This window comes from Bubalus bubalis, chromosome 5 (genome assembly GCF_019923935.1).
Source record: "Bubalus bubalis isolate 160015118507 breed Murrah chromosome 5, NDDB_SH_1, whole genome shotgun sequence".
Classification (NCBI taxonomy): Eukaryota; Metazoa; Chordata; class Mammalia; order Artiodactyla; family Bovidae; genus Bubalus; species Bubalus bubalis.
Window position 1 is genome coordinate 107,729,328 of NC_059161.1, and position 22,862 is coordinate 107,752,189.

Sequence of the window (22,862 nt, forward strand, 5' to 3'; positions counted from 1 at the left end):
GAAGTGACTTAGCATGCATGCATCCACAAGGTTTTTTTCCCCCCAGTTTTTAAAGAAATCTCCATACTGTTCTCCATAGTGGCTATATCAATTTATGTTGCCACCAACTGTGCAAGAGGTTTTCCTTTTCTCCACATCCTCTCCAGCAATTATTGTTTGTAGATTTTGATTATGGCCATTCTGATTGGTGTGAGGTGATACCTCACTGTAGTTTTGATATGCATATCTCTAATAATGAGCTATGTTGAGTATTTTTTTCATGTGTTTATTGGGCATCTTTATGTCTTCTTTGGAAGAATGTCTGCTTAGGTCCCCTGCACATTTTTTGGTTGGGTTGTCTATTTTTCTGACAGTGAGCTGCATGAACTGCTTGTGTATTTTGAAGATTAATCTTTCATCAGTTGTCTCATTTGTAATATTATTTCTCATTCTGAGGGTTGTCTTTTCATTTTGTTTATCATTTTCTTTGCTGTTCAAAAGCTTTTAGGCTTAATTAAATCCCATTAAAATTTTTTTGTTTTTATTTCCATTACTCTAGGAGGTGGGTCAAAGAAGATCTTTCTGTGAATTTATGTCAAAGTGTTCTGCCTACGTTTTCCGAGTTTTATAGTTTCTGACCTTACATTTAGGTCTTTAATTTGATTTTATTTTTGTGTATGGTGTTAGGAAGTGTTCTCGTTTCATTTTTACATGTAGCTGTCCAGTTTACCCAGTACTAGTTTTTGAAGAAACTGTCTTTCCTCCACTGTAGAATATATTCTTGTCTCTTTTGTCAAAGATAAGATGCCCACAGGTGTGTCAGTTTATCTCTGGGTTTTCTATCTTGATCCGTTTTCTATATTTCTGGTTTTGTGCCAGTACCATACTGTTTTGATCACTGTGACTTTGTAGTATGTTATGAAGGGAGGAAGGTTGATTCCTCCAGTTCTACTTTTCTTTCTCGAGATTGCTTTGGCTGTTTGAGGTCTTTTGTTTTTCCATAAAATTGTGAAATTTTTTGCTCTAGTTCTGTGAAAAATATAATTGGTAATTTGACAGACTTCATTGACTCTATAGACTGATTTAGGTAGTACATTAATTTTCACAATATTGATTCTTCCAATCCAAGAGCATGATATATCTCTTCATCTGCTTTGTGTCATCTTTCATCAATATCTTATAGTTTTCTGCATACAGGTCTTTTGTCTCCTTAGGTAGGCTTATTCCTAGTTATTTTATTCTTTTTGTTGCAATGGTGAGTGGGATTTTCCCTTAATTTTTCTTTCTTTTTTTTGTTATTAGTGTATAGATGCAAGGGATTTCTGTGTGTTGATTTTGTATCCTGTGACTTTACTAGATTCATTGATTAGCTCTAGTAATTTTCTGATGGTATCTTTAGGGTTTCTTATGTACAGTATATCATTTGCAAAGAGTGAGAGTTTTACTCCTTTTCCAATGTAGATCCATTTTATTTCTTTTTCTTCTCTGAATGCTGTGTGTAGGACTTCCAAAACTTTGTTCAATAATAGTGGTGAAAGTGGCTACTAATTGTAATTGTCTTCTCTTGTTCCTGATCTTAGAAGAAATGTTTTCAGTCTTTTACTATTGAAAATAATCTTTGCTGTTTTTTACATATTATTTTAAAAGAATTTTATGAAGTCATTTTAACAGACAAAAGCAAATCAAAGGGAAAATCCATTATCCCCCCCACAACCACCAAAAAAGAAAAGAAAAACCCTCAACACTAAAATAATAAATGCATATGTATTATTAGATATTTCAGACATAACAGAAGCATTTGGGAAAGTCCCCAGTTTCCAAAGTTGTTTACTAGTAAGCAAACCCTGCTGGATCTTCCCCATTGGCTCCTTCAGATCCCTACTCCATCCCTCTGCAACTTTCTCTGGACCCCTCCCTGAAGGTTGGCTTTTGAGGGCTACATCAGGGGCTCCCTGGTTACCCGGTGTTTACTTGGGAACTGTCAGGGGAGGCACTAGCTGAGATGGAAGAAGGAAGGGGAAAATTACATTCATGGGACTAAGACATGCAAACCACTAGATAAAACAGACAAGCAACAAGAATATATTGTATACTAATATATGAAGACTTAAGAAATCAGGATGGTGAAACTGGGTACTGTGATGTCAATACTCATGACAATGAGAACTACCACCTCATTGATATATGTGCTGATACAAGAGAGTTGGAGGAGTGGGAGGATGTCACACAAGTAATGGTTGATGACATTAACACTGCAGAAGGTTAGTCTAAGCATGCACCCTGTGTGTGCAGACGCTCCAGCAAACCCCATCACATATGCAGCCAAAGAGAGCACCAAACAGACCTGATGGGACATGGAGACCTTATACAGCAAGGGGTTACAGATGGCCACATAGCGATCATAGGCCACTGAGGTCAGCATATAGCACTCAGAGATGACAAAAAAGAGAAAGAAAAACAGCTGAGTCATGCACCCCACATAAAAGATGGTATTCTCACTGAACACAAAGTTCATCAGCATCTTGGAGGTGAAAACAGAAGAGTAACAGAGATCAATGAAGGACAGGTTGAAGAGGAAATAGTACATGGGGGTGTGGAGGTGAGAATTTAGACCAATAAGAATGATCAAGCCCAGGTTGCCCACCATGGTGACAGCAAAGATCACTAGAAACAGGTGAAAGAGGGGTTGCTGGAGCTCTGGACGGTCTGTTAATCCAGCAAGAATAAATTCAGTCACTGTCGATGGACGTGAGTCTGAGTGAACTCTGGGATTTGGTGTTGGACAGGGAGGCCTGGCGTGCTGTGATTCATGGGGTCGCAAAGAGTTGGACACGACTGAGCGACTGAACTGAACTGAACTGAACTGAAGGAGTCCGTTACAGCCAGCTTTCTATTCTTAACTTTGGAAATCTGTGAGAACAGAAGAAAATTTCATTAGTAGGGAACACAGCTCTGTCCTTACAAACTAACTTTTATATGAGCTTTATTTATGAGAAAGAGTTTCAGACTGGCAGAAATCATGTAAGTCCTCCTCTGCTTTATAGTGTCTGAAGGCACACACATTTCAACATTTAAATCACTGTCTTTTTATTAAATTTATTTTTAATTGAAGGATAATTGCTTTACAGTATGGCATTGGTATCTACCAAACATCAACATGAATCAGCCATAGGTTTACCCATGCCCCCTCCCATGTCTTTTGTTTTCATGAGTTGTATGGGACAAATAATAGCTCTAACTTTACTAAAAGATAGAGGGATGCGATAGCTGAGGAACAAACCTACCTGTTGACGAGTTTCAGTAGTAGGAATGTATCCCCATCACTAAAACCAACTCATCTGACCAGTCACTTTTTCATTTCTACTCAAGTTTCCATCACTCTACTAGATATCTCAGTTTGACAATAAGAAAGTAAAGGAGAGAAAGAGGCTGATATTCCTTGGTTTATGCAGAAAGCCAATAAAGCCCCTGGCACGGGGCTTGTTCTCTTCACAGAGGCCTCAGGCACCCTCTCGATGGGGTGAAGGCACAGAGCACGTTCTCGAGAGGGTCTTAGAAGCCCGGGCAGGAAAGTGAGCTCAGAAAGCCTCGCACTCCAAAGAAATAGCCTGAGAGAGAGAGGGAAAGAAAAAGAAAGACACGGGGACCAGAGCTCTGATGGGGCAAAGGTGTTTTAATCAACATGGTGTGGGCATATATACCGTAGTTATTTTCAGCAAAGATAAAGATTAAAATTCCAGACTTACAAAACACAGACGATCCATATTAAAGAGAGAGAGAGTTGTAAACGATCACTTTTACTGTATGGTTCACACGAAGGAAGAGGTACTTATCACTGTATAGAAAAACTAATGAAGGAAATGCCTGGATTCCTCAGTCCCGGGAGAGGCTTGCCTCTCTTCTTAATTCCTGAATATTCAGGAATTGATAAGGAACAGAGAATTTCTGACAGATCCAAAACAGCACACAGGAAGCCTCCTGTTAAAAGCTTCCTGATATATAGGATTTACAGACACTCTACTACAAGATACCATGAAGTCAATAATTGGTAACAGGTCTGGAGGAGAGCCTTGGTGGCCTAAACTTTATACTTAACCATATACTCCATTGCTTCTACACATTCTTCTGCTATATTCCATCCTAGAAGAACAGAAGATGAATAAAACAAGGTGGATATACTTTACCATGTTTTGTAGGATGGCATGAAAGAGAAATAAATTCATTTGGGTGCTAATTAAATTAGCTGTTAAATTAGTAAAAAAACATACCAAGCTGTATTCTTATAATGACATGTAAAGTTGTATCATACATATATTTCAACAAAAGATTTTTAGGAGAAAAACAGATATTTTTTTCCTCTGATATTGCTATGCTCTAGATTTGTCACTTGGAACTGCTATAGTTCCCCTGTTACCAGAACGGGGACAAGGCCAGCACAGAGGATATGCTCAGAATACAAGCAGTCAAGTCAGAGATACAGACCTTGGAGTTTCTTGTTATTCAATAGAAATGTGTTTCCTCATTTTTTAGTGACGAGGGAAAAAGAAACCTGGTTAACTCACATTCCTTCCATTGAGGGAACTCAGTGCTGAGGGAGCTTCATATGTATTTCACCTCCACTCTTCTGGAAGAGCTGGCTTTGGAGATATCGATGCTGAGCAGATGCAGTCACAGAATCTTCTCCCTGTGTTGGCAAAAGAGTCAGAGCACTGATATGACAGTCTGAATTACAGGAGTTAGTCTAAGGTTCAGGTTAAAGTTGTACCTATAAATGTATTAGGGGACGGTAAAGGGAAACCATAGACTTGGCAGGTACACCACCATGTTATAGAGCACATGGCATTTGCTTAAGGCTTGGAATTTTTTTATACCTGATTAGAAATCCAGGCATAGGTCTCCCTTAAGACTTTTCCAACATGATAAGCTCTGCAGGCAAGAAATTGGAGTCTGTTTTCACACCCTAATCATTTCCTTCAGGGAATGTACATCCCTGAGGCATAGAAAAAGATCCTTTCTGTTCTTCATAAAAATGAAAATAATTAATGTCACTGTGAATTTCATTAACTGTCATTCCAGATAACATATTAATTTTTGTAAAAATTTATAAACACTTCAGTAAAGGTTATTTATTTTGCTTTATAAAATAGTTTGAGTATCTTTAAATATTTATGAACATTTTATAGACATATAGAGCAAGGATATTTTATTGCTTTTAGACATTATTGTTTCAGTAAAATGCTATTAGGTATAATTCTAATCCAGCATTCCATTAAAATTTTCTTTGGGCTGCTCTGACTCAATATGTCTTTGCTTTTAATAAATTAAGTCTATAAGAAAATCAGGGGCTTCCCTGGTAGATCAGCTAGCAAAGAATTTGCCTACAATGAAGGAGACCCCTGTTCAATTCCTAGGTTGGAAAGATCCCCTGGAGAAGGGATAGGCTAACCCCTCCAGTATTCTTGGACTTCCTTGGTGGCTCAGACAGTAAGGAACCCATCTGCAATGTGAGAGATCTGGGTTCAATCCCTGAGTTGGGAAGATCCCCTGGAGGAGGGCATGGCAACCCACTCCAGTATTCTTGCTTGATGAATCCCCATGGACAGAGCAGCCTGGAAGTCCATGAGGTTGCAAAGAGTTGGACATGACTGAGTGACTAAGCATACAGCACATAAGAAAATCACTGTTCTTAGACTTCTATTTCAAGAAAATATGACTTTAGAATTCCTCAGTTCAATTCAGTTCAGTCACTCAGTCGTATCAGACTATAATTCCTAGATATGTATTAATTTGTACTTGTGCTTATGAGATTGCAGCTAACATTTCTTTTGAAATAAGTATAGATTTACATGGAATTGCTAAAATAACGCATAGAGTCCCTTGAACTCCATCTAGCTTCCTATCATGATGACATCTTTCACAATTACTGTGTAACAGTAAAACCAGGAAATTGACACTGGTTTAGTAATGGTAACAAGACTTCAGGACTACAGACAGTGAGATTTTAGCAGCCTTATAGGCACCGAGTGTTTACATTGTGTGTGTGTACATGTGTGTAGATCTGTGCAATTTGATCCTTTGTATATATTCATGTAGCAACACCATGACTGGATACAGAATTGTTTCACTACCTTTAGAAATTCTTATACTACTCTTTTATACCCATCCCCTTCCACATTCATCTGTTTTCTCTATCTCTATCTCTTTCATCTCCACCTCCATAGTCAAGTCATTTGGAGGATAATAAATGAAATCAAATAATATGCAATCTCTGAGACTGGCTTTTTTCAATAGTCATGATGCCTTTAATGTTCATCACATTTTTAACATGTAGCAATAGTCGTTTCCTTTACTGTTGAGTAGCATTCCATTTTTTACAATTTAAGTTTATTCCATCTTCAGTAGTAATTGAAATATTACTCTATTCTTATATTTATACAAAAGTAAATCTGTTTTATTTATGGAAAATATTTCAGGGGCAAGGAGTAGAAATCACAGTTAAAGCTGCTTCTTCTTTGAATCCTCTTTAAACCAACCTAGGTCAAGGCTCTCATTCTTCCTACTCTAAGAATAAAGGCTGAGACATCCAGATTTGTAGCAGATTTTTAATAATTGGTCAAATACAAAGGGAAAGCAAGGAATGCCCTACCACTACACTTTGTGAGAGTGTACAGCATCATTACCAGTCATAAGCAAATTAGTCAGGAAAAGGCATTTGGTTATAACAAAATTTCTATTATCTAAATTTATTATCATTCATTCAATCCCAGTACACATGTGATAGCTTCAGAATTGAAAGTCAATACCAGTGTGAGAAACACATTTACTGTCTGGAGTACAGTGCTTATATAGTTTTTGTTTTTTTTTTTTTAAAAAAAAAAAAAACTCTTTCTCCTTATAATGTACAGTCAAATAAGTAAGTGACACCATCAAATAAAGAATTTACAAATACACAAAAAGGAAAGTCTATAATGAATTCTGTGGTGCTAGATTAGAGTTGGAAATAACATGTTTGTATTAAATATGTATTAAGATTCATTGCTATTCAGTCACTAAGTCATATCTGACTCTTTGCAACCCCAAAGACTTGAAGCACACTATAGGAGCCACAGTTTTAGGGGACTGCCACACTTTCTTGGATTTTACCTCCAAAACACCCCAGCAGTTTCTCACAGTGAAGATCTGAGAAAGAACCACCTTGGCTGTCACAGGGAAGGGAAAGAGTGATATTTGTAATAATTACTAGTAACAAATAGTACTAATTATTGGTAACAAATAGTACTAACAAATTCCACTTAGAACACCATTTTCCTCAAAGTCTTTATTTGGTGCAACTTGGACATCTTTGTTCTTCAAACTGTAGATGAAAGGATTCACCATTGGCTCCACAATGGTGTAAAAAAACTGTGGACACTTTATCTTCATCCAGAGACCCAGAAGGAAAAGTCTTGAGATACATGAATGCTGCTGATCCAAAGAAAAGAGAAACCATGATTATGTGGGAGCTTCAGGTACTGAAGGCTTTGGACCTGTACTCTGTAGAACAGATGTGGAGGATGTTGGAGAGGATCATGGTATAAGAAACAGATGGTGACCCTGGGAACTATGATATTGACACCCACCACAATGAAAACCACCAGCTCATTGATGGAGGTGCTTGTGCAGGAGAGCTGGAGGAGAGGAGGAATGTTGCAGCATGGACCCAGTGTGGGCCATGACACCCACAAGCCCCATTGCATATACACTCACCGTCAGCAAGAGGCAGACCTGATGGGGCATGGAGACCTTGTAGAGCAGGGGCTTACAGATGGCCATGTATCGGTCATAGGCCATTGATGTCAAATCACAGCACTCATCAATAACAAAGAAGGAGAAGAAGCAGAGAGGAGTCATGCACTCTGCATAAGAGGGGATGTTCTGGCTTACAAAACTCATCAGCATTTTAGGGGTAATGACAGAGGAGTGGCAGAGATCAATGAAGAGAAAGTAGTGCATGGGAGTGTGCAGGGGAGGGTTCAGACCAATAAGAATAATCAAGCCAACGTTCCCTACCACAGTGACTGCATAAACTGCTAAGAAAATGAAAAAGAGAGGCAGCTGGAGTTCTGGATGCTGTGTTAAACCCAGCAGGATAAACTCAGTCACTGAAGATTCATTCCCTGGGGCCATTCTTCCCTAGGACATACCTGTGGGAACAGGACAGAGTGTAACATTAAAATGAGTACCCCTCTCTCTCCACCCAACCCCACTCTAATGAGAGAGACCCAGAATGCGAGAAGGAACCCCGACCCACCCCTCTGTGCCTTTGTTTTCTCTTCTGTATAAAGGCTGAGGGAATTTTTAAAGATGTGTATCAAAAACACTAACGGGCAAGTTCTACAGGGATAAGATTCAGTGAGCCTGAATCTCATGACAACGGCACCTCTGCTCCACTTCTGCCCTGATGGTTTAGCAGGCCCACCCAGTGATCAGTGGTAAGCTCAGCAGAGAGAAGGCACATCATTTCAGAGTCCTTGGCTTCTATAGATGAGGTTTGGAAGATGAGTAACAGGACAGATAAAATTCAACACTCACCCTTCAGCACAGAGACTTCAATGTTGGGACTTGCTACCTCAGCTTCCTTATTCTTAAAGAAAAGCAAGTGGTTATGGTGAATTTTAGAAATGAACAGACCAGAACAGAGATTCTTCTTCTTCTTCTTTGCTATTGTTTTTGTTGTGAGTGCATTTTGGACTGACAGAGTCAGAGCACAGACCTCGGTATGCCAGGCTCTGAGGTGCCACGAGTTACAGGTCATGATTTCTGATGGAGGCTCTGCCAGAGTGTTCTCTTCAGACTAGGGGGTGGAAATAACATCTGCTGGCGCCCAGGGAGCCACCTGCTAATATGACCCAGAGGTTATTGAATTGGGAAGTCCTAGGGATCATCGATGGCACCCCACTCCAGTACTCTTGCCTGGAAAATCCCATGGATGGAGGAGCCTGGTGGGCTGCAGTCCATGGGGTCGCTAAGAGTTGGACACTACTGAGCGACTTCACTTTCACTTTTCACTCTTATGCATTGGAGAAGGAAATGGCAACCCACTCCAGTGTTCTTGCCTTGAGAATCCCAGGAACGGGGGAGCCTGGTGGGCTGCCATCTATGGGGTCCCACAGAGTCAGACACGACTGAAGTGACTTAGCAGCAGCAGCAGCAGCAGCAGCAGGGATCATCGAAAAAGCAAGAGAGTTCCAGAAAAACATCTATTTCTGCTTTATTGACTATGCCAAAGCCTTTGACTCTGTGGATCTCAACAAACTGTGGAAAATCCTGAAAGAGATGGGAATACCAGACCACCTGATCTGCCTCTTGAGAAATTTGTATGTAGGTCAGGAAGCAACAGTTAGAACTGGACATGGAACAACAAAGAGACTGGTTCCAAATAGGAAAAGGAGTTTTCAAGGCTGTATATTGTCACCCTGTTTATTTAACTTCTATGCAGAATACATCATGAAAAATGCTGGGCTGGAAGAAGCACAAGCTGGAATCAAGATTGCCGGGAGAAATATCAATCACTTCAGATATGCAGATGACAACCACCCTTATGGCAGAAAGTGAAGAGGAACTAAAAAGCCTCTTGATGAAGGTGAAAGAGGAGAGTGAAACAGTTGGCTTAAAACTCAACATTCAGAAAATGGAGATCATGGCATCTGGTCCCATCACGTCATGGGAAATAGATGGGAAAACAGTGGAAACAGTGTCAGACTTTATTTATGGGGGCTCCAAAATCACTGCAGATGGTGACTGCAGCCATGAAATTAAAAGACACTTACTCCTTGGAAGAAAAGTTATGACCAACCTACATAGCATATTGAAAAGCAGAGACATTACTTTGCCAACAAAGGTCCGTCTAGTCAAGGCTATGGTTTTTCCAGTGGTCATGTATGGATGTGAGAGTTTGAATGTGAAGAAAGCTGAGTGCCAAAGAATTGATGCTTTTGAACTGTGGTGTTGGAGAAGACTCTTGAGAGTCCCTTGGACTGCAAGGAGATCCAACCAGTCCATTCTGAAGATCAGCCCTGGGATTTCTTTGGAAGGAATGATGCTAAAGCTGAAACTCCAGTACTTTGGCCACCTCATGCGAAGAGTTGACTCATTGGAAAAGACTCTGATGCTGGGAGGGATTGGGGTCAGGAGAAGAAGGGGACAACAGAGGATGAGATGGCTGGATGGCATCACTGACTCGATGAACATGAGTCTGAGTGAATTCCAGGAGTTGGTGATGGATAGGGAGGCCTCAGATCAGATCAGATCAGTTGCTCAGTCATGTCGGACTCTTTGTAACCCCATGAATTGCAGCACGCCAGGGAGGCCTGAGTGACTGAACTGAGCTGAACTGAACTGAGGGATCTGATTAAAACTTAGAAGTCTTAGGTTTTCATTGTGTCTTCCCCAGAGATCATGATTTGTAGCAAAGAGAAATTACCTACCCTGCATTTAAGCTGAGTTCACTATAACAATATGTTTTGGAAGTAATCCATTTTGCATACATTTTTGTTTGTTGCCAAATTGGGCACATCCTCAAATAGAATAGCAGGTGACCTTTCCTGAATACACAGCACCTACCCCTCTATGAAATATGAGCCACTTGTTTATTTAGTTTGTTTTCCCACAACACATGCATTCATATGCTCATTTGCATTTGAATCTAAGTTCCATAAAGGCAGAGATTTCATCTACTTTGTTCAGTGTTATTTTTGTAGCAACTTAGAGTAACACCTGGTATATGCAGTAGGTATTGAATAAATATTTGCTTAATAAACACTTTATTGGAATGAGAATGAGAAGCCCTTTTTCCTATGTTTCTTGGGACCAATTTTAGATATTACAATAGAATTGTTACCCCGCAGGCAAAAGCTTATATAGCTTTAAGTCAGTGTTTTTCTTTGTAGACCTGAGTGTGGTGCAGGAAAAGCATCATTAAGATATGCCTAGCTGTTTCAGTAGCCTGGCCCTACCCTTTTGTGGGCTTCTGATAGCTGTTATTTCAGGTACTGAGGATTTATTAGGGGACAATCCTATGCCTTCTAGGAGCTTATGGTTTAAGAAAAGTACACATATAAAAAGAAACAGTTTAGTATTTGTTACAAATGAGACTGAGCATGGAAGAAATGATGCTTTCAAGCTGTGGTGCTGTAGAGGACTCTTGAGAGTCCCCTGGACTGCAAGGAGATCAAACCAGTCAATTCTAAAGGAATTCAACCCTGAAAATTCATTGGAAGAACGGATGCTGAAGCTGAAGCTCAATACTTTGGCTACCTGATGCAAAGAACCAACTCATTGGAAAATACCGTGATTCTGGGAAAGATTTAAGGCAAAAGGATAAGGGGGCGGTAGAAGATGAGATAGTTAGATAGCATCACTGACTCAATGGACATGAGTTCAAGCAAACTCTGGGAGATAGTGAAGTGCAGGGATACTGGTGTACTGCAGTCTATGGGGTCCCAAAGAGTAGGACACAACTTAGCAACTGAACAAACAGTAACACAGGTAGTTATCATATTGAAAACATTCTCTGATACAGCTGGTCTAGTCCTAAATACCCAAGAGAAACTCTAGCTCATGGGCAGAGGGAACTGTGTATAAGAATATTCACAGCAGCACTATTTGTAACAGAATAAAGAAAACAGGGCTGCCCTGGTGGCTCAGTGGTAAAGAATCTGCCTGCCGATGTAGGAAACATGGGTTTGATCCCTGGGTCAAGAAGATCCCTTAGAAAAGGGAATGGCAACCTGGGAAATCCCATGGCCAGAGGAGACTGGTGGGCTACAGTCCATGGGGTCACAAAAGAGCCACATACAACTTTGTGACAAAACAACAACAACAAAAGAAAACTGCTAGCTTTTCATCAACTAGAAAATGAGTATTTCACATTGTACCTCTAAAGGGGAAAACTTAACAGTAGTTTGAATGAATGAAGTAGAACAAAATTTATCAATGAATCACAAAACCATAGAGTTGAGTGAAAAAAGTGAGTTGTTAAAAATAATCCATACAGTATGACATTTAATGATCTTTGAACCCTGGGATAGCTATTCTCTACAAATTTACAGATGCATAAAGTTGTAAGAAAAATGACATGAATGTAAAATTATCAACAATGCATCATTAAAGGTTTTGCAGTGAAACAAATGAGGGAATTGAGATTAGAAGAAGAACTAGTGGAATATCAGTTAGGGGTGATGTATATACAGGTGTTTATCATGTTGTTTTGTATTTTTTCTGAAGGGTTGAAATATTTTACAATAAAATCAATGAGACTAAAGGTAGTGCACATTATTCTAAATCATTGTGATAGAGTTAGTAATATAGCAAGTATCAGTTATATGATGATATTTATTATATTAATAACATGTTATTAAATGGTGAGAACAAATAAAAGCTGGTCAGGGTAAAAAAGAAAAATTGAGGCTTCTGGATCTTCTTATAGACCCCAACCCAGTTTTAATCATTTATATAATGCCAAACCAGACCATACAGCTGGACCTACACACACCACATATGCACAAGCTTTTGCCATCAAGATGAACATATACTGAAAAATAAATTGTCAAATCATAGAGCCCAGGTTACACGACGTGCTTGGATGTTCAGTCTTTCTGGAGAATCTTCTTTCATGTGGGCAGAGTGTAATCGGACAATACTACGAGGCATTACAGTACCTGCTGGTAACGAGACAACTTTGATAGAAACCCCATGTTGCTCCATAACTTGACTTTTTCTGGCAGATCTGGGGATCAGGGTGCCAGAACCATCAATGGACTGCTTGTACTGTAAGACAGAGAGGAATCCTGGGAAAAAGAGAAGCCAGGGGAAGGTGATGAAGGAACAATAGAAAAGTCACAGAAACGCTTCCCTCCCTATGGGCCACGAGGCCCAGATCTAAAGCCTAATGGTTCCCTTTGAACTGCCCCAAGCCATTCAGGAGGGGGATGCTTTAGCAGGAGAGTTTAGAAGTGTGTGAAGAATAGCTTAAACACAGCCCAACTACAGTCCAATCGGTCATGAAGAGCCGGACTCGACTGAGCACACATGTACAAGATTTGGAGCTTCCCTGACAGCTCAGCAGGTAAAGAATCTACCTGCAATGCAGGAGATGCAGGAGACTTGTGTTCAGTCCCTAGGTTGGGAAGATCCCCTGGAGGAGGAAATGGCAACCCACTACAGTATTCTTGCCTAGAAATCTCATGGCCAGAGGAACCTGGCAGTTATGGGGTCGTGGAAGAGTCAGACACAACTGAGTGACTGAGCACACACACAGGCAGTGCTCAACACAATTGAGAATTCTTTCTGACAGAGGACAGACATGCTTCTGAGTTAGGGAGTTTAATTCCAAGGGAAATTTTAAAGGCTTCTTAGAAGAGTCTCTGGTGTTTGTAGGTGGTCACTGTGCATCAGGCACTGTTTCTCTGTGACCTCAGGCTGTCCTGGCAGGACACTATGCCCCCAGGGTCACTGCCTCCACATGAGTGAACATTCCCTATCAGCCATTCTCTTTAGTCTTGAAGTTAGCTGTTATCTCCACTCTGAATGGGGCAGAATGAAAGAAAAGGTGGACAGAAAGGGTTCCCTTGGAGGCAAGCGTATCGAACATCTCACTCAGCCCACATCCTTGCAGGAACCATCCTCAGAACGAGTCTAACTCCCCCAGTAGCCCTTTAAAATGCAAAGATTGGTAACTTTCCCTTTATCTTCTTTCCCATTCTCTCACTCTCACACCTATCAGAGATGGATTGGTTCTTAGCTCCCATCAAGGGCCCTGAAGACACTCACCAGAGATGAATAAGAATAAAACATTTAAGTACGCAGTGAAAATGATCCAGCTGATCTTGTAACTTGAGTAGTACACGGATTCTCCTTGACGTAGCATGTGGTGATACAGTAGGAGTGCACCGAGCAGAAGGATGCCTGATGTCCAGACAAAAGGGGAAAGAAAAGTCCCTTCTGACGGACCCTGGCTCCCGTACTTAAGTCTTAATCCGAGATATGCTTGACTTCCAAACCCCTAACACACAAAACTGCACCTTGTCCAAAGGTCAATGCCACTTGAGTGGTGGATCCAATTTGGAAGCTGTGTATCTAAGTCAAAGAACTGGGAGGGCTGAGTTAGTCAGAGACCACAGCCTGGACCTAAAAACCAAGTATGCCTCCAATCCTAAGTTAGGGAAAACAGGAAGTTACTTGTGAAAGAAGACAGGGAGTTACCTGTGAGGAAAGCAAGGCAGGCAGTCATAATGAAAGTATATTTGGTTTGAGGAATCATATAGGTGAATTCAAAACCCAGGAGCAAGTTATGCATGAAGGAAAGGCTGAACACCACAATCAGAATGTTCCTGATCACTTCCAGGCCATCTGTTGAAAAGAAGAAGCTGTATTGAGAGGAGGACAGATATTTCTTCTGGCTCATTTCTACATGGGGCACACAAATCTATAGGTAAACAAGAATGAAGTGAAACATTTGATTAAATAATAAATAGCAAAGATGGGGCAATAAAGAGGTAGGGGTCTTAAGCTAAATGGGAGACGAAACCAAAAGACACTTCTCTATCTTTGTATCTTGTAAACTTCTTTCTCTTCTATTTTTTCAAAATGTGTTTCTTGCTAAACACTCTTGTCTTCCTCTAGTGACAATGTAACATATTTTCTTTGCTGCCAGTCACCTTTCTTTCATATCCTCATATTCTCAATGTGCTAGATACCCTGTTGCTACTGCCAGGGCTTCTCAGAGATCCATCAGTTAAGTCTGTGAGCTTCTAAGCCTTTCTCCAAAACATGCTCATACTGAGTTTTTGGGGTAGGCCTTGACTGTTGATTATGGAAGTAGACACACTGCAACCACAGGCAGTTGCACTAGAGGATAATGGTGAGATGAATGGAAGTCAAGGAAGGATGAACCCTCATTCTCCACCTATCTCTTTCCATATAATAGCCCTGACCTGATGGCCACAGGGAAGTACAACATATCCATGGACTGTGGGTTATTGTAGGTTTTTGGGGTCCCAACTTCAGTTCAGCCCATTCTTCTATGATGATTCCTACTGCGAAGAAGACTAAGATCCAGGAGGAGAAGAACATGTTGGTGGCCTCGACCTTTCTGACTAGTATGTGCACCATTGAGATTGGAGATTTTAAGCAGAGACCATCACCAATATCTCACGTGCTTCTTCTCAGATATGATTAGTCACAAGAAAGAGGGCAAAATTCTAGCTTTTAGTGATTCCTAACACGTTGGCCATGGCAGAAGCTGAAGTAAGTTATGAAACAAATGATAAATCCCACTGTTCCCACTCCTCCACTTAGGCTAGTCTGTCGTCATGGCTCCCAACTGCCATGGAATCATCTTGGTCTGACCCTTGACCCTGAGACCTACTGCTGTGGAAGCACCTAGGTCCTAGAGGCCTTGAAAGAGGATCCAGATACAGAAGGAGGTATGATGTCACACATAGAGAACACTATCAGATATAGGAGCAACTAGCAGTCCTGAAAGAAGTTAGACATGTATGATGGAAGACATTAGGATTATATGTTCCAAGATTGATGAACATTAGATAGGGATCAAGGAAATGCACAAGGTATTTGGATCACTATGTCAGCTAGCTAGCATCACAAAAGAGAATGCCCACTCATAATTTGGGGTGTTTTGAAGATAGGTGAGGGATTAGTGAGATACAGGTCAGAGAAGAAATCATATACATAGGGAAAACAGGAGTCAAGATGCCATTAAATAAGATGTAAACCATGGGAGCAAGCACAAGCCTCCTTATGCGAAATAATTTAGTAAGTACTGGTTTTGTTTAAGTTTAAGGTACCCCTTAAACTTATGGTGAGATGAACAGGGCATATGATAGAATTAGTCTTGAAACCTAATTGTAAGTTAAGGGTTATCAATCTAGGAAAGGCAGTTGAAACATAAATGTGCATATCATCATGAGACGATATCACACAGAAGGTGACAAGAGGCAGTGAAGGAAATTCTGATTAACATCATCATTTATGAGAAAGAGAAAAGAAGGAGAGGTCAGAGCAAGGCTATGTGTGTGTGCATGCATGCTAAGTCGCTTCAGTTGTGTCTGACTCTTTGCGACCCTATGGACTGTAGCCCGCCAAGCTCCTCTGTCCATAGGATTCTCCAGGCAAGAATACTGGAGTAGGTTGCCATGCTCTCCTCCAGGCGATCTTCCCCACCCTGGGTCGAGCTCCTGTCTCTTATGTCTCCTGCATTGGCAGGCATGTTCTTTACCACAAGCGCCAGCTACAAGAATACAAATGCTGCTGAATAATTAAAGAAGCTTGAGTTTTGAGGAGACATTAGATTCCTAACGCAGAGAAATCTAATTATGTGGAAGCTGAACATATGCCACTTGATTTGATTATTAGAATGTCACTAGTGGTTTTGGGCATGGCATTCTCTACAGAACAATGGGAGAAGTGAAAGTAGAAGGGAGATTGTTAGGTTTTATGTTTGTTTGTTTGTTTTTTAAATAGTCAACTAGATTAAAGAAATAACAATAAATGGAAAAAGAAAATCAGAATTTTAGTTTCAAAAAGGAAGTATGCGATTTTGAAAAAGTAGAGACTGATGGGATAGTTCCCATGTACCCTTTACCCTGCTTCAGTGCTCATCCCTGAGTTATTCTGAAACAAACCCAGAGAATTTCATCCTTAAATATTTGTTGGTGTCACTAAAAGATGAGGACTAATTTCTCCTCTTGGATTTACTTATTCTCCCTCTTTGTTTTCTTAATCTGGTTTATAGAAGGTTATCAATTTGTTGATATTTTCAAGATCCCTTTACATATTTATCCATATGAAAATATTATTTTAAATAAATTTTACTACTTTAAGTTTTTACCTCATTATTTCTCTTTCCAATTAATTTTTTATCTCTCAAATTTCTAAAAACAGTTAAAACTTCTTTAATATGCCAGGATTTAAGGTGACCCATGCTTATCTGTGCACAGAGTTTGCTATATCTCACATACTTATTCCTACTAAACAAGTTTAAAAATAATATTTTAAAGAGCAGTTATGTTTTTCCAGAAAAATTGAGCAGAAGAAAAAAACTGAGCAGAAGATGCAGAGATGTTTTCATATACTCCCTGTATATCCCACACAGGGACAGCCTTCCCTGTTCTCAACATTCCCACCAAAGTGGTACATTTGTTACATTTATAAACCTACAATTACATATTATTATCATCCATAGTCCATGGTTTATGCTAGGATTCACTCTTAGCTTATGTCTCATATATTTTCACATTAGACAGACCTTAATGTTAATTTTGACTTCACCTTGAAATCTATTTGGGACTGTGTTCACACATACAAATGTTTCCCACTGGAATGTAAAGAGTATCTTTAGATTTCAGTGAAATTATAATATTGTAGCATTCATGATTGCAATATTAAGTAGTAAATAATTGAACATAGTCCCATCTGGGACAATTAAAACTTTTCCTGAGACTTAACCTGGTGGTGATTAAGAATGAGTGATTAAGAATCCACCTGCTGATGCAGGGGACATGGGTTTGATCCCTGATCTGGGAAGATCCCACATGCTGAGGAGCAACTAAGCCTGTGAGCCACAACTACTGAGGCTGCCCTGGAGAGCCCGTGAGCCGCAGCTACTGAGGCTGCCCTGGAGAGCCCGTGAGCCGCAGCTACTGAGGCTGCCCTGGAGAGCCCGTGAGCCGCAGCTACTGAGGCTGCCCTGGAGAGCCCGTGAGCCGCAGCTACTGAGGCTGCCCTGGAGAGCCCGTGAGCCGCAGCTACTGAGGTTGCCCTGGAGAGCCTGTGAGCCGCAGCTACTGAGCCAGTGCAGCACAAGCACCGAAGCCTGTGCACCCGGAGCGCTTCTTCTGAAACAAGAGAAGCCATTTCAAAGAGAAGGTCGTCCACTGCAATGAAGAGTAGCCCCCACTCGCCGCAAGTAGAGGAAGCCCGCATGCAGCAAGGAAGACCCATCACAGCCATAAATAAAGTAAATGAATTATTTTTAAGAAATAAAGAAAGGAACCAGCTCCTCTCACACACCTGAGGGCAGGAATGAATGCAGGTTCTCAGCGGGGCAGGAAGATCTGTGCCCAGACCACCTGGGCCTCTCTTCTCTGTCCTTCTCTGCATCCCTCACCCCCACCTCCCTGGAGCCCAGATCCTCTCCCTCTTCCCCTCAAAAAGCAGAATCTTTTACTAAACACCAGGAACTCTGGAGACCAAAAAGAAAAATGGAATAATTATTCATCTAAAGCAGTGTCTGTGTCACTTATGCACTTGATTAGGTGCCTCTGTGATCCAGTTTCAAGACGAGAATGCCCACTAAGACTCCGTCCGCTGGATTGCGGTATCATGGACAAGTCTGGGACTGTGTTGTTTCTGGGTCTCTCTCCAATGAAAGTGTGATAGCTACCTTCCTCTACTCCACTTGGAATACCCTTCAGCTTGGGAGTGAGAGACCGTAGGCTAATACTCCTCACTATCTAAGACCTGGATGGTCTGATTCCTGCCCTTGGGATATGTATTCTAGGCAACACTTTATCATGATCCCTGGAGCTGAAACAGCTCTTCCTGGCATCTTGAAGAGAAAGGCACAGAGGGCCAATCCGAACTTTGGGGCACACATACATGGGCAGAAGATCCCCTTCTGCCTGTTGAAAGTTAGCGAAGGTGATGATTGCAGTGTTTATGGGTGGGAGTCTCTATAAAGCATGTCTATGGTCTATGTCTGTACTTCCACTCAGATACTTTTCACATTATTTGGCTTCCCTATCCCTTTCTTCATCAGATGTCTTTCTGAGGTGTGGACTTTGACCTTCAGGACAGAGTCATGTGCAGAACTGGGCAGTGGCATTTCGCTACATTCTAGTCCAGGATTTCTTGATTATGTACCTCCCTGGAATGTTACTGAAATAAAAAAAAAATTCATTTTCCAACCCCAGATTTGCATAATCAGACAACCTGGGGTTAGAGGGAGCCACTTTAGCTCTATTTCCCTCTGACAGGTAGAAACCTGAGGACAGTATGAAGCTCTCACTGAGAATGGACTCTAAACCATTTCCTTTTGCATTTTTACAGTATTTGAAGTATCTAAAAACCCATATTTGATTTTGGTAGAAATCTCTGTAAGATGTTGCCACACATTACCATTTGTTGGATAAAGTAAAGTAAAGTAGAAAGTCACTCAGCTGTGTCCGACTCTTTGCGACCCCGTGGACTATAGCCTATCAGGCTCCCCCGTCCCTTGGATTCTCCAGGCAAGAACATTGGAGTGGGTTGCCATTTCCTTCTCCAATGCATGAAAGTGAAAAGTGAAAGTGAAGTCACTCAGTCGTGTCTGACTCTTAGTGACCCCATGGACTGCAGCCTACTAGGCTCCTCCATCCATGGGATATTCCAGGCAAGAGTACTGGAGTGGGGTGCCATTGCCTTCTCCAATTGTTGGATAAACACCCAACAAAGCACAACAGTCATGCACACCATGTGTGAGAATGTGTCTTCACTCCACCAACCAAGGCTCCCTTCAGACTAAAGCAGCCATGTCTGGTGGAGCAGTAGCAAGCCCAGGGTGCCCATGGGGGCTCCCAGGCACTGTGGGTGGTGGTGGAGTGGGCACTCTCCCTGGTGGCTTGTACTTAGGACAGTGAGAGCAGGGTTTGAAGGGAGCAGCAGTTCTTTCCAAACCTGAATGCCCCAACAGAAAGCTTCAGAAGGTCATAGATTAAAAAGAGCTAAAAAATTAAAAAACAAGATGAAAAGACAAAACTACCTTTCTAGTGTCCAGGCTTTTTAGTAGCTCATATGACTTTAAACATTCTCCTTTCCTCTACCTTGAGACAGCACTTAAATCATGGCTTTTGGATAAAGGAAAAGAGGAAGAAGAGAGATGGCAGCCAAATCATTCTCTGTGTTTACTCTTAATGCGTCTCTCTGTGTAGCTTCTTAGAGAAGATTTATTCCATTCCAGAAGCTTTCCCCAAGGAAGCAAAGGAGAGTGACAGGTATAAAGTCAATAAAATCTTCTATATTGGTATCCCCAAAGCAGCAGCCAAGTTAATTTTCACATGTTATTTCACATAATCCTAATAATCCAAATCCTATATTATTTTATAAGGATTAAAAAAAATATCTCCTAGAGGTACATATACCCTTTAGTATTTTTTTGGATGACTACACCATGCCAGTGGTGGAAAATAAATTATGTAATTATCTGTATGAGAATAAGATCAATGATTTGCTGTGCCCCACAGAGAAGGATTTGATACATTTGAAATAATTTTTCTAAGTCAGAAAACATGTTAACAATTATGTATAGGGACTCAGCTCACTTTAATTCAACAAACATAAGTTAGCACAGAACGCAAGTCACCTAGATTATCTCCTTCCATATTGGCAGGGATACCTGGCATAACTGTGAAAACATTGCTTTAGCTCATTTAATTTTGACTTATCCTCATTACAAAATGCATATGAGACAGTTCAAATATTTGCCCTTGCCTTTGAATTACATTTAGTGTTTTTTGCAATCTGGTAGGTGATTTTGTAGCAAATTGCAAATAAATTTTAGTTCCAAACAAACTACTTGTGTGGTGAGACAGTCACACACACACACACTCACACACACAGAATCATAATAGTCTGAAATGAGATTTATTTAACTAAACATTATTCATGATATGTGTTATTCATGGGCTGGTAGAGGGCTTGTATAGGTATTGGGTATACCTGATGTTTTGTGTTTAAAATACTTAACTCCAATTTTTTTAAAATACATAAAATAAAAGATAAAATATTGGCTCCAATAGACCTTATGCAATAATTTTGCTAGAACACATATAAGGAGAACAGATGCTTATCTGTAATACTTTATTTTAAGGATAAGTGATAATCCTGTGTCAAATATCTACTCTTCTAATACCATAAATCATACCTTTGAGGACTCGTTTCCTTTCATTGAGAGATGATCTCTTAGCAAAATTCAAGTATACAAAATAGTATTATGAACTAGATTCACATGCTGTACATTAGATTCCAGGAATTTATCTTATAATTGAAAGCTTTAAAAAATAGTCAAAAAAAAAAAAAAGGAAGAAGAAAAAAATAGTATATAAGGTGGTGATGTGTTAGCTTGTTGTGATAATCTCACAATACATCAAATCATCAGTTGTACACTTTAAGTATGTGTGTGTGTGTGTGTGTGTGTGTGTACTCAATTGCCCAGTCATGTCCAACTCTCTGAGGTCCCATGGACCATAGCCCAACAGGCTCCTCTGTCCATAGAATTCTCCAGGCAAAAATACTAAAGTGCGTTGCTATTTCCTTCTCCGGGTGATCTTCCTAACCTGTAGACTGAACTCTTGACTCTTGCATTTCCTGCATTGGCAAGTGGATACTTTGAAACTAGGGCCACCTGGGAAGCTTAGATTTTAAGTATACACAATATTTATTTGTTGGTTACACCTCAAAAATCTGGGGGGGGCGGAAACCCAATCTTACTTTGTGATTTTTCTTCCAGGAAATGAAAATCTTCTTGTATAAATTAGCATATCTTACCTCTTTTTCAGGCCATGAGTCTCTAAGTTGGAGAAAAACAAAATATTCTGATTGAATTAGGTATCTGGTGGTGATTAGCTTATCTTACATCTGAATATCCCCAAGTATGCTTCAGCCTAAGTGAATTTTCCCTACTTCTGAAGACAGTTTAAAATCTGCCCTTCCCTAAAGACTGCTGTTACTACTATAGACAATAGTGGTCTGCCTCATCTCTGAAACTCAACCAGTTCCTACTGCTTTTTATAATTACTTGCTGGTCCCTTCAGGGATGGGCTTGATATATTAGGAGTGATGGTTCTAAGCCAAAGAGAGCACTGGATACAGTGCTTCACTCATTCAGCAGTTGGTCAGGATGAGGCATGTGTTGGCCAGTCCTCTCCTCACTAGACTGCAAGGTTGTGAAAGAATTGATGCTGCATCACCTTTCAGTGTGCTCATCTGTAGTAGATATCCTCAATACTTGTTTTGCCCATGTTCTGTGACTTGTGGGATCTTTGTTCCTCAACTGGGGATTGAAACCCAAAGCCATAGCAGTAAAAGCACCAAGTCCTAATCACTGGAATGTGAGAGAACTCCCTGCTGCTGCTGCTGCTAAGTCGCTTCAGTCGTGTCCGACTCTGTGTGACCCCATAGACGACAGCCACCAGGCTCCCCCGTCTCTGGGATTCTCCAGGCAAGAACACTGGAGTGGGTTGCCATTTCCTTCTCCAATGCGTGAAAGTGAAAACTGAAAGCAAAGTCTCTCAGTCGTACCCGACTCTTCGCGACCCCATGGATTGCAGCCTACCAGGCTCCTCCATCCATGGGATTTTCCAGGCAAGAGTACTGGAGTGGGTTGCCATTGCCTTCTCCGGAGAGAACTCCCTAAAATATTTAATAAATAAATTTAAAAGATTCCATCATTTGTCACTTAAAGTTATATGACAAAATTTTTTCCATTCCTGGACATATATTCAGAAAAGACAAAAACTAATTTGAAAAGATACATGCACGCCCATGTTCATAACAATACTATTAACAATAGCCAAGACATAGTTCAGTGGTAAAGAATTCGAGAACCAAGCAGGAGACATGGGTTTGATATGGGTTTGATCCCTGGGTCAGGAAGATCCCCTGGAGGAAGAAACAACAACCTGCTCCAGAATTCTAGCCTGGGAAATCCCATGCACAGAGGAGCTTGGCAGGCTACAGTCCAAGGGATCATAAAAGAGTTGGACACGATTTAGTGACTAAATAACAACAAAAAGACATGGAAGCAACTTAAATGTCCATTTTCAGATGGATATATAAAGAAGATGTGA

At 40.6% G+C, this 22,862-nt stretch overlaps 1 protein-coding gene and 1 pseudogene across 1 annotated transcript; both read right to left on the bottom strand.

Moving 5' to 3' along the window:
• Positions 1-7,257: 7,257 nt before the first annotated feature.
• Positions 7,258-8,313, bottom strand: LOC102397723 (annotated as a pseudogene).
• A 4,070-nt stretch (positions 8,314-12,383) lies between these two features.
• On the bottom strand, positions 12,384-15,324 carry TMEM225 (transmembrane protein 225). The gene is made up of 4 exons (XM_006056035.4): positions 14,952-15,324; positions 14,221-14,367; positions 13,789-13,923; positions 12,384-12,806 (listed from the first exon to the last, which is right to left on the bottom strand). The coding sequence occupies exons 1-4, from the start codon at positions 15,127-15,129 to the stop codon at positions 12,571-12,573; spliced, it is 696 nt and encodes a 231-aa protein (XP_006056097.3). The 5' UTR covers positions 15,130-15,324; the 3' UTR covers positions 12,384-12,570.
• Positions 15,325-22,862: the final 7,538 nt, after the last annotated feature.